Source organism: Entelurus aequoreus, linkage group LG23 (assembly GCF_033978785.1).
Source record: "Entelurus aequoreus isolate RoL-2023_Sb linkage group LG23, RoL_Eaeq_v1.1, whole genome shotgun sequence".
NCBI lineage: Eukaryota > Metazoa > Chordata > Actinopteri > Syngnathiformes > Syngnathidae > Entelurus > Entelurus aequoreus.
Genome location: NC_084753.1, coordinates 18,268,560 through 18,281,059, shown reverse-complemented (window position 1 = coordinate 18,281,059; position 12,500 = coordinate 18,268,560). Strand labels below are relative to the sequence as shown.

General features: G+C 37.5%; 1 protein-coding gene across 2 annotated transcripts in view; it reads right to left on the bottom strand.

Annotated features, from left to right (window-relative positions):
• Positions 1–12,500, bottom strand: part of jag2b (jagged canonical Notch ligand 2b) — a 174,049-nt gene that overhangs the window by 39,952 nt on the left and 121,597 nt on the right. Inside the window, exons 8-12 of one of the 2 annotated variants that reach the window (XM_062033853.1) lie at positions 11,935–12,048; positions 7,144–7,257; positions 5,126–5,239; positions 2,936–2,982; positions 2,668–2,841 (exon numbers count right to left, since the gene is read on the bottom strand). In XM_062033853.1, coding sequence (XP_061889837.1) covers positions 2,668–2,841; positions 2,936–2,982; positions 5,126–5,239; positions 7,144–7,257; positions 11,935–12,048 — 563 coding nt within the window. The remainder of the gene's footprint in view (positions 1–2,667; positions 2,842–2,935; positions 2,983–5,125; positions 5,240–7,143; positions 7,258–11,934; positions 12,049–12,500) is intronic. The other variant, XM_062033854.1, reaches the window with a different exon arrangement.

Sequence of the window (12,500 nt, the reverse complement as noted above, 5' to 3'; positions counted from 1 at the left end):
GGAAACGGAGACGTCATTTGATAGCGACTGCAAGCGGGACAGGTGGCTGACTGGAAATGACTCTTGTTTTGGTGACTGTTTGTAAGGGGGCCATGTTGGATTTACCGTTCTATTATCTTCATGGCAGCAGTTCCACAAATACATCCTCTCACATGCATGTCCTGGTTTATTTCGGGTCGGCTCATTTCTTTAACCGCTTTTTTCTGTACTGTACTGCTACTAGAAACAGCTCTTGGTTAGTTACGGATTAGACAATTAAGGATTTCAACAGTTTGGTGCCCTTTACTGCATTTTGGAGATTTCCAAACAATAGGTCAACGTTCATAAATCAGGTGCCTGATACCTTTTTTTTTTATTGTTATTTTTTTTATACATCTTACTAGTGTTTAATCTTCAGGTTTTAACTTGTAGTAAGAAAATTATACCAAATGTAGTTTAATGCAATTAGTAGAAAAGAGACATTTAATGGGTTGATCGTTAAAAGCAATATAGCCAAACAAATACCTACTTCAAAATTGTCTAGGAAGCCTTTTCCTTTTTTTTTGTAATTTATTAAAAAGGTTGTACATTTTTTCCAAAGTTTGGTCATACAGAGGAACCTCGATTTACGAACTTAACTGGTTCTTGAAAAGGGTTTGCAAAGCACATTTCTCTTTAAGAAACCACGTAAATATGAATAATGGGTTCCAGCTAGGGCTGCAACAACTAATCGCTTAAATCGATTAAAATCGATTATTAAAATAGTTGCCGATTAATTTAGTCATCGATTCATTGGATCTATGCTATGCGCAGAGTTTTTTTTTTGGTTTTTTTAAATAATTTTTATTTTTTATTTTTTACTAAACCTTTATTTATAAACTGCAACATTTACAAACACCTGAGAAACAATAATCAAAATAAGTATGGTGCCAGTATGCTGTTTTTTTTTCAATAAAATACTGGATAGGATAGAAATGTAGTTTGTCTCTTTTATCCGATTATTAACCGATTAATCGAAGTAATAATCGACAGATTAATCGATTATCAAATTAATCGTTAGTTGCAGCCCTAGTTCCAGCCCCGATAAAAGTCCATATTTTGGTAAAATTTTGCGCACTTTGAACAGAATAGAAAGTGCTGTACGGTATTGTATATTAAACAAACATAACAAGGAGGTGATGGATCAACTATCTATTTAATAACAAGCCAAAACCACAACGACAAGCTGAACTGTGCTGTATGCGCACACTCGCAGAAGTCACTTTGGTGCCCTCACAATCTATCAGACATCACAAAAATCCTTACCTTTAACAACCATAATACACATTTAAAAAGGCAAAATCCAGTTTTACATTGTCATTGGCAAATTAGCAGCTGACAAGAAGAGAGAAACGAGAGGGGTAGGGGAGGCGAAGGAGGGGCCGCGTGTGTGTGTTTGGGCTTTTGGAAGAGATGCCGCTTAACAAGAGGTAGTGTCTTCTCCTCCCTCTGCTCTGGCATATTTTTCTAGAAAAGTCCATTACAATTAAAAACTTGCTGTGGTACGAAGCTTGCTTTGTCAATCCCTTTGATACAAGCAAGCGCAAAATGGCTGCCACCGGGGGACACAAAACGAATGAATGAAGTGCTCGCACACATCGGCATATTTAGCTCGATCTAATAGTTTGTAAATCGAAAAAGTTCGTAAGAGGGGTTCGTAAACAAGAGGTTCCACTGTAGTTTCAGTACAGTGTCTGTAGTTTCAGTACAGTGTCTGTCGCGCCTAACACACAAATGATCTAAAACGAAAAACACTATTGAACAAGTAAGATGCTGCAAACATATACAAGATGTAATATATACTGTATGTTGGAAAACATTTGTACATTTCTGGTAGCCCTGCTAATGTCCTGGTCGCCATAGCTAACATACTCTTAGCCTTGCTACAGTCCGAGTAGTCTGGCTAACTTCCCGGTAGCCTCCGGATTGTTTCTTTTAAAATGTTGAAAAATAATCGACACCATTTATTTTTGAAAGCTCCATTTCTCAAATTTTTCTGGACTGATGTTTGGGTTTTAATGTTTTGTACTTACAATACACTTTTTAATGCAAAGAAGAAACGGTCCTGCTTCTGAAATGTTTTTTTTTTTTTTACAAGTCACGACAGAGGTTACACTTTTTTGTCCACCAGAAAAATTCCATATTCACAAACCTTGAATGATGTCATGTAAACCAAATAATTGGTATATTTGTTTTTTTCTGAAATAAATCTATTTGAGTAGATATCTTGGAATATTGTGAACTATAAAGATATAGTTTTTATGACCAAATTAAAAAAAAAATACAGATGTTTGTTAATATTGTTTTCGTTTTGAAATACTCCGTTTTGTATTGTATCTGTATTTTTGTATATCGTTGTTGAAATAAAACAAATAGTAATTACGAAAATAAATACATAAACAACTGTAGACTGGCTAACTTCTGTTTTGAAGTTGCAGCATTTCTCTCACAAAATTGTTTAGGGGTTTGTGGGTGTTTTTGCCATTTGCAACATTTTTCTTTTGCTTTTCGTCTTGCAGGGTTTGTGTGATGCATCCTTTTTCATTTGAGCATTTTACTCGAGGATCCGTTTTACTTGTATGTTTTTGGTTGTGGATCATTGCTGCTGTGTATCTGCCACCATGCTACGCTGGTAGATGAGAGACTCACCTCACACAGCTTTCCTGCGTAGTCTGATGGACACTGGCACACAAAGCCACCCAGCACAGGGTGGCATTGCCCTCCATTCTGGCAAGGTCCGCTGTCACACTTGTTCCTCTGGATTTCACAGCGAGAACCCACAAAGCCCGGCGGGCATTGGCAGTGGTGTCCGTGTGGGTCCTCCTGATGAGAAAGAACAGATGGCGCCATCCACATGGTAAAAAAGACTAACGAATCAAAAATCTGATGTGGTTATTTTGAATGGAAAATGACAAACCTTGCATATAGCTCCGTTCTGGCATTGTCCTTTGCAGCCACTCATGTCTGATAAGTAACATGACACATTAGTTGCACATAATGTTCACAATGAGAACATAGTTTGTGTGCAGACTAGGGATGCAACCATTATAGATTTGGACTGTATGAATATAGTCTGATTAGTAATCACGGTTTCACAAGTATCACAATTAGTATGTATGACAGGTGTGCCTGATGCTGTTTGTTTACACCAGGGGTGTCCGAATTTTTGCCACTGAAGTGTACATATATATATATATATATATATATATATATATATATATATATATATATACACTACCATTCAAAAGTTTGGGGTCACCCAAACAATTTTGTGGAATAGGCTTCATTTCTTAGAACAAGAATAGACTGTCGAGTTTCAGATGAAAGTTCTCTTTTTCTGGCCATTTTGAGCGTTTAATTGACCCCACAAATGTGATGCTCCAGAAACTCAATCTGCTCAAAGGAAGGCCAGTTTTGTAGCTTCTGTAACGAGTTAAACTGTTTTCAGATGTGTAAACATGATTGCACAAGGGTTTTCTAATCATCAATTAGCCTTCTGAGCCAATGAGCAAACACATTGTACCATTAGAACAATGGAGTGATAGTTGCTGGAAATGGGCCTCTATACACCTATGTAGATATTGCACCATAAACCAGACATTTGCAGCTAGAATAGTCATTTACCACATTAGCAATGTATAGAGTGTATTTCTTTAAGGTTAAGACTAGTTTAAAGTTATCTTCATTGAAAAGTACAGTGCTTTTCCTTCAAAAATAAGGACATTTCAATGTGACCCCAAACTTTTGAACGGTAGTATATATATATATATATATATATATATATATATATATATATATATGTGTATATGTATATGTGTATATATATATATATACACACACACACATTTTTACATATATATATATATATATATGTATATACACACATATATACACACATTTAAATAGTTATATACATATACATACATACAGTATATCTATACATATATATATATAGAAATACATACACATATTTTTCAACGCATATACACAAATGGTTTTTTTTCAAAGCTATAAAACGATGTAAGATTTACACTATACTTTTTGTATGTATGAAAATTCAACATTTTCAAAATGCAATATTTGATTTCATTGATTTGAGTGGAGGCTTAAACAGGTTAATAATTCATAACATTATTATTTTTAAGCAATGAGGTTTTTTTTTAATTCTCAGGGATCTAAGAGGCTCCCACTCATAAGTGTTAAAAATAAGTCACATTATCTTTTTTACTTTCAACGTTTACATTTTTAGATCAACTTCAGCTCCGTCAATTATAAGTTTTTATTATTATTATGTTTTTGTTTTTTTTGTTTGTTTCATGCTGTTTTTGTAAGAGAAAACTTAGTTGGTCTTTTTTAAAACACACAAAATATGCAATATTTTTCGTAAAAATGTTTTGAATTGGAATATTTGTAAGTAATGGGTCAATAATTCGTAAGATTGATTTTAAATCCTAATTATTTTTTGAGCAATGACAGCCTCAAAGAAAAATACGGCCTGCATGACAACTTTAAGTAATTAGAGTTAACATTGCAATTTTTTTCACCTGTATGTTCTTTTATTCCACTTTATTTTTGTAATAAATATGTATAGAATGTGCCACAAATGGCCTCTGGGCCGCATTTCGGACACCTCTGGTTTACACTGAACTGACTGAACGCTAAGCTACTGATTCTAAGTGACAGCTGTATATTTAACTCAATTCAACTCTGTTATGGCTTACCTTCACTTTGGCGTGTAAAGCTGCACCATATTAAATAACCGTGATGTTTTTTGATCACGGTTTGTAGTAAAACGGGTTAATGGTTGCATCCCTAGTGCAGACATGACCTTTAAGTTTGAGAAAGGAAGATTCTAATTAAGCTGAAGAAACAATGTATGGAGTAGTTCATGCACTGGATCAAGAGTGGACATGCAACTGGTGTCATGAGGGCAGAGCAGGAGACAGGAAGTTACCACGTGTGAATAAATGAGCAAGCCTAAACTACACCTATGTTGTGAGTCCAGGAAGTGAATGGCGACATTTAGAATTAAAAAGAAGTGTCTGCCGGTCGAAAAGACTGGAGGGACAAACATTTAAAAGCGACTTAGAGGCAAGAAAATACTGACTGATGTCACAGTTTTGTCCAGACCATCCCCGAAAACAGTCGCAGTGATATCCACCAATCAAATTTTTGCAAGAATAAGCGTTCACGCATGGCTTTCTTGCACACTCATTAGCATCTGTGAAAGCAAGGTAGAAGGAGCCCATAACAGGGGACAAAGCAAAGGAAGCAAAAAAGAAGGAACCACAAAACCATATTTGAGTAAAAATTAAACGACAGGGTGTCTAATCAGTAGTGTGATTAGATATGGTCATCAGAACATATCCCAGCCTGCAGGCCAAGATGTTCTGTATGGATAACATACCGGTAAATGCTCAATGCACCCACAGGAAGTGAAAAAGAAAGCACAAATATGGATCTGCAGCATTTTAAACTGGGGGCCGCGGACTGAAAAGTCAAAGGATGCCGAGGCCCTTTTGATATTTTTCACTTCCAAAACCAGTACAATATGTAAAATTTTTTACAATTATATTACACCTATTTGCTCTTTCATTTGTAAAAAAATATATATTTTTTTCATTAATAGAATTTTTAGAATGTGCCGTAAGCGGCTAAAAAGTTTGCTGCGGCCGTACTGGCAGGATTTTAATAAACTGAATTTTTAAATGCGCACACTTTGCTCAGAAATGTATATTCAATGAAATAGTCAGCATAATTTGATCTGAAAAAAATTCAGTTCACAAAATTCAAAACCAAAAAATTTAGTTACATAAATTCAGAGTCCCAAAAAAATAGTTTGTAATAAAAACAAAAATGAACCTCCATACTGGTTGCTCAGTACAATATGGCTAGAGAGCCTATAGGTAAATAATTAGTAGTACAAGCATAAGTAGTGGTGTCAAACGTTTATTTTCTAAATTAGATCAATTACACATTTTAATTAATCGTGATTAATTACACATTCTTGCCTAATTTGAATTATAACATTTGTATACACATGCAATTCCATTGCCAGAATGTCAAACACAAACATAATATTTTACTTGAAGACACGCCATTTATTCGCTCAAATCTCGGCTATCCACGCCGCCTTTCAGGTAACCATTCGCAAAATTAATGTGTGGGAAAAGTCTGTGATGAATGCGATATTTGTGATTAATCGCATTGCGTCCGCATTGACAGCCCCAGTTAAAAGCGCAAATCATTATATGATGGTGACAGTTTGACCCTGGAACAGACCATTTCGTGTTGAATTGAACAACATTCAATTGTTTTCACCCCACAAGGGTGGATAAAGTCATTTATAAGCCCAATGCTCCAAAAATACACTCGGTTAGTCATTGATATAATATTGGTAGTTATTAACACAAACAATGACGGAGTACTTGATAAACAGGAACATACAGTATATAATGACTGAATTTTGGAGTACTTAGAATACAACAGAGTAAGATTGCAAAATGTACTTCTACTAATCCACAACAAGTCAGTTTTGCGGTACAAAGATTGTGTATGCACACTGTGCGTTTTGACTCGTGTCAAATTGGGCTCCATAAAGTGTCTCCAAAGGGCTTTAAAGAAAAAAACAGAAGAAAGATTGAAATGAGATGCAAACAACGGACGCCCACCACCTTCCACAGACATCTAAAGTGTTACAACAAAGCACTGCTGCTCAAATATCTACAGGCAGGGCGAGGCAGACCGCGGGGGGTCCAGTTGTGCGCGCACACACACACACACACACACACACGCACTTGTCTTCTTTCTGAAACCCAACACTTATCACACACATGCACAGACACTCAACGCCAGGTAAGACAGGAAGCTGATTACTGCTTGTAAACTGAGATCTAAGCTGGTAAAATGAGACTGACTCTTGAGGTCTTTTTTCCGACAACCCGTCCCCCAAACCCGCACACGCCCCAACTTCATTCACCACGCCATGTCCATACTTTGACAGAAACAACCATAAATGAGAGCTCATAAGAAAAACTACATTTCATGGCTCAGGGTCATGAAAACGCTACAGGATATACTTTTATGCAGAGGTGCACGTCCCTGGATGGAAAAGTGGTCACTCACCTATCTGGCAGGTCTTTCCTTCCCACTCTGGAGGACAGGCACACTCAAAGCCATCCTCCAGGTCGATGCACGTTCCACCTCGGGCACATGGATTGGAGGCGCACTCGTCCAGATCTGTGCAGACGTCAACGTGGCATCAGATTGGGCCGACACTTTTATAGCGCGTTAAACAATGCCAAAACGTCAAATCAGAAGGTGTATGCATGTGGGTGTGAGCGTGCACGCAGTTTTGGAGCATTACTTTGACAGTGGGCAATTTGTGACATCGCAGATTGACGGATGTACACTACCGTTCAAAAGTTTGGGGTCACATTGAAATGTCCTTATTTTTGAAGGAAAAGCACTGTACTTTTCAATGAAGATAACTTTAAACTAGTCTTAACTTTAAAGAAATACACTCTATACCTTGCTAATGTGGTAAATGACTATTCTAGCTGCAAATGTCTGGTTTTTGGTGCAATATCTACATAGGTGTATAGAGGCCCATTTCCAGAAACTATCACTCCAGTGTTCTAATGGTACAATGTGTTTGCTCATTGGCTCAGAAGGCTAATTGATGATTAGAAAACCTTGTGCAATCATGTTCACACATCTGAAAACAGTTTAGCTCGTAACAGAAGCTACAAAACTGACCTTCCTTTGAGCAGATTGAGTTTCTGGAGCATCACATTTGTGGGGTCAATTAAACGCTCAAAATGGCCAGAAAAAGAGAACTTTCATCTGAAACTCGACAGTCTATTCTTGTTCTTAGAAATGAAGGCTATTCCACAAAATTGTTTGGGTGACCCCAAACTTTTGAACGGTAGTGTATGTACATATGTGGGCATTCTTGGACATATGTTGTCCCTCACCCCCGCCTGAGACTGTTGACCCTTCTGTATAATTCTTCTTGTTCCATGCCATCCGGCCTGTTGTATTTCTATAAAATAAATACACCCGCTTTTATTTGGGCAACTGCAAAATTGGATTAGCCGTTGAACTCCAATGTTTGTGTATTTGACCGAGCAAAAACTGATTTCAACTTTTCGCCCTAATTGTCTTGCAGGGCAGACGGCTCCCCCGATGTTGTCCAATTTGCGTTAATCCAAAATCGCCAAAGCCTGAGTGTCCAGAGTTCTGCCTGCATCCTCCAATCATTTGTGGCAGCTTTAGGGGAACCTTGAACGGCTGCCAGCATCTTCCAATTTGCCTCAACACCAGGACAACGCTTACTCCAACTAGCAGATGTCCTGGTATCATGATGTAGCTATCTTCCGAGACTGAAAGGGTCGCTAGGCACACGGCACTCCTCTTCTCCCGAGAGTCCGTCGCGTGTCCAGCAGCAACTGTTCCAACAGAACAGGCAGGTTCCCCCGAACCAGAGAGCTTGTCAATTTTGTTGAGAGGCCAGTTGATCAATTCCATTGTTTAGATTTTGGAAGTCAGTGCAAAAAAAAAGCCAACAATAAAGTCAAACAAGACAGGACGACACAAACAGGAAAGCAGGGCAGACACTGAGAAGGGAGGGAGTGCGACCGCCTTTTCCGAGAGCCAAGAAAGAAAGCTTGGATGTCAAGATGTAGGTTTACAATTATGAAACTTTTGGAGGGGGCAGTCTTTTTGAATACGATGCCACAAGCTTGGCACACCTATCTTTGGGCAGTTTCTCTTTGCAGCACCTCTCAAGCTCCATCAGGTTGGGTGGGAAACATTGTTTTTTATCCAGGATCCCTGTGAACATTGCTGCAATTTTCTTAGTCTAGTCATGTACACTACCGTTCAAAAGTTTGGGGTCACCCAAACAATTTTGTGGAATAGCCTTCATTTCTAAGAACAAGAATAGACTGTCGAGTTTCAGATGAAAGTTCTCTTTTTCTGGCCATTTTGAGTGTTTAATTGACCCCACAAATGTGATGCTCCAGAAACTCAATCTGCTAAAAGGAAGGTCAGTTTTGTAGCTTCTGTAACGAGCTAAACTGTTTTCGGATGTGTGAACATGATTGCACAAGGGTTTTCTAATCATCAATTAGCCTTCTGAGCCAATGAGCAAACACATTGTACCATTAGAACTCTGGAGTGATAGTTGCTGGAAATGGGCCTCTATACACCTATGTAGATATTGCACCAAAAACCAGACATTTGCACCTAGAATAGTCATTTACCACATTAGCAATGTATAGAGTGTATTTCTTTTCTTCAAGTTAAGACTAGTTTAAAGTTATCTTCATTGAAAAGTACAGTGCTTTTCCTTCAAAAATAAGGACATTTCAATGTGACCCCAAACTTTTGAACGGTAGTGTAGGTGAACAAGAACTTGATGGTTACTCTGTCAAAGCTACAGCATTCCTCTGTGGGGAGAGGAGAAGCTTCCAAAAGGACAACCATCTCTGCAGCAATCAGGCCTGTATGGTATAGCAGCCAGGCGGAAGCCACTTGTAGGTAAAAAGTTTGCCAAAATGCACCTGAAACACTCTCAGGCCATGAGAAACAAAATTCTCTGGCCTGATTATACAGAGATTGAGCTCTTTGGCATGAATGCTAGATCTCATGTATGGAGGAAACCAGGCACCGCTCATCATAAGGCCAATACCATCCCAACAGTGCAGCATGGTGGTGGCAGCATCATGCTGTGGGGTTGCTTTTTCAGCGGCAGGAACTTGTAGACCAGTCAGGTTAAAGGGAAATATGAATGCAGCAATGTACAGAGACATCCTGGATGACAACCAACACAAACTCATCCAACCATGATGGAGCTTGAGAGGTGCTGCAAAGAGGAATGGGCAAAGAGGAAAGGGCGAAACTGCCCAAATATAGGTGTGCCAAGCTTGTGACATCGTATTCAAAAAGACTTCTGCCAAAGGTGCATCATCAAATTATTGAGCAAATACTTGTTTTTTTTTAGTTTTGCAGCATTTAAATAAAAAAAACTAAAACTTTTCATACTGTTATTATGCGGTATTGTGTGTAGAATTTTGAAAATGAAAATGAGTGTATTCCATTTTGGAAGAGGCTGTAACATGAAATGTGGAAAAAGTGAAGCGCTGTGAGTACTTTCCGGATGCGCTGTAGATATTGCTGTGAATCTTTGGGCACCACAAGATTATTGGGGGCAACAATTTGATTAAGAGTCGATGCTCAAATCAAATCGATTCTCGGTTCAAAAACAATATTTTTTTTTAATAACACTGGATGCCAGTTCTATGATTAACTACATTCCTTCATAAAATAGATGAACATCTCTAGTAAATGTCTATATAACTTAAAAGGAAACTGGTTTTGTTTAGTCAAATTCTACCCAAATATTTATTAACATCAAATACCAATAAGGCAACAAGAGAAGTAGCCTATACTTCTCTAAACTAAAGTAAATTTGTACAGCAGATATGATCATCTACATCAGGGGTGTCCAAAGTGTGCCCCGGGGGCCATTTGCGGCCCACAGGTCATTTTTTAACGGCCCCACGGCACATTTTAAAAATACGATTGAAAAATTTTTAAAACGTAAAAAGTGGTATAAAAGTGCAAACAGGTGAAATGTAACAAGAAAATGTTGCAATGTTACTCTAAGAACACAAAGCTGCCATGCAGGCTGTTTATTTCTTTAAAAAATAATAATGTATCAAAATCAATGTCATTATGAATTATTGACCTATTGAAGGCTCCAATTACGTCACGTTAAATATTCCACTTTGAGATATCTTTTGGGGAAAATGTAGCATATTTTGTGTTTGCCATATACAAAACTGAGCTGTTTTTTTTAAAGAAGGGCCTAAAACGAACAAACAAAAAACATAAACAACAATAAAACTTATAATTGACGGATAGATCTGAAGTTGATCTCGAGATTATTGTGTTAAAAGTAAACAGTAAAAAAAATGTGTAATTTATTTTTTCAACACTTTAATGAGTAGGACCCTTTTGGATCCCCAATAATTTTAGTGTGATTTGTTTTTAGGTGTCATAGCTCAAAAAATAATAATGAATTAAAATCAATGTTGTTATGAGTTATTGACCTTTTTAAGGCTCAAATGATTATATATATAGTCTCAAATATTCCACTTTAAAAAAATTATTGGGTGAAAATATTGCATATTTTGTGTTTTTTCCATAAAAAAAACAGGGTTTTCTTTGACAAAAAGAAAACATTATATTGACAGATAGACCTAATGTTGATGTAGAGATTTAAAACTTGAATAATAATTAAAATAATAATACTGAATAATGACACATTTTTTATATTTTTTTGACCAAAACCCTTTGGGGTCCCCGGGATCAAGCCTGAGTGGAGGCCTACATGTATATTTGTTATACATATATTGTATTGGTTTTTAAAATAACAAATATCAAAATGGCCCCCGCTTGCTTTGATTTGTCAGTGTGCGGCCCTCAGTGGAAAAAGTTTGGACACCCCAGATCTACATCAAGATGATTTGTCTGAGTGGCTGGACAGGACAGATTAAAAAAATAAAGTAAAATAATAAAACCTTTTTTGTAATCGATTAAGAATCATTACAAAAAAGAATTGCAATTCATTAGACAATAGATTTTTTTTGCACCCCTAGTAGATACAATTATATTTTTAGCTGCATTTAAAATGTATCAGTGAACTATGTATCGCAATATATCGCCATAAACATAATTTTTGTATCGTTTTTCCACAAATGAAGACAGACAGTTTAAGCTCATGTTGAGATCTCAAGGACTGAGAACCAAAATAATCCGTGACCTGTGATCTGCTTACACACAAACAGATTGAACAACTGCGCGCCCCCCGAGTGGCACACAATAAAAGATATGTGTGGAGAAACTCACTGTGTGCGCAGGTCGGACCCTCCCAGCCCGGCGGACACTGGCACGCGAACCCTGAGGGAGCTTCATGGCATGTCCCGCCGTTTGCACAAGGACTGGAAACACAGGAGTGCTCGGCTAATGGAGGCAGCCAACACAAAAGATTAATTCGGTTCTTCCAAGCCTATTTTTTATAGTAATACTACATTAAAAAGGAATTATTCTCTTCCATTATGAGGTACATTTTAAAGGAAAACAGCACGTTTTTTGTAATTTTGCCCTTCAACCACAATCCTTATGTAAGGCAAGAACACGTCAGTCCCTTTTCTGTGCGTTATAAATAGTGAAAACTTACCTAGCACAATGCAGGAGATTGGAATTTGACTGTTTCGCCTATAAAGCACTCTAAAAAAAAAAACACTGCCAACAACGCTTCATTTATATGCAATTACCAGCATATTAACCAAAAGCTATAGCGACATTGTTATTGTAAGTGCTAACACAGAGGAACTACTTTTCCGCAGTAGTGACAAAGCGACTGCTCACACTGCTCCTCCGGCCACTAGCAAGAGGTATGCTAGCTACTCGAA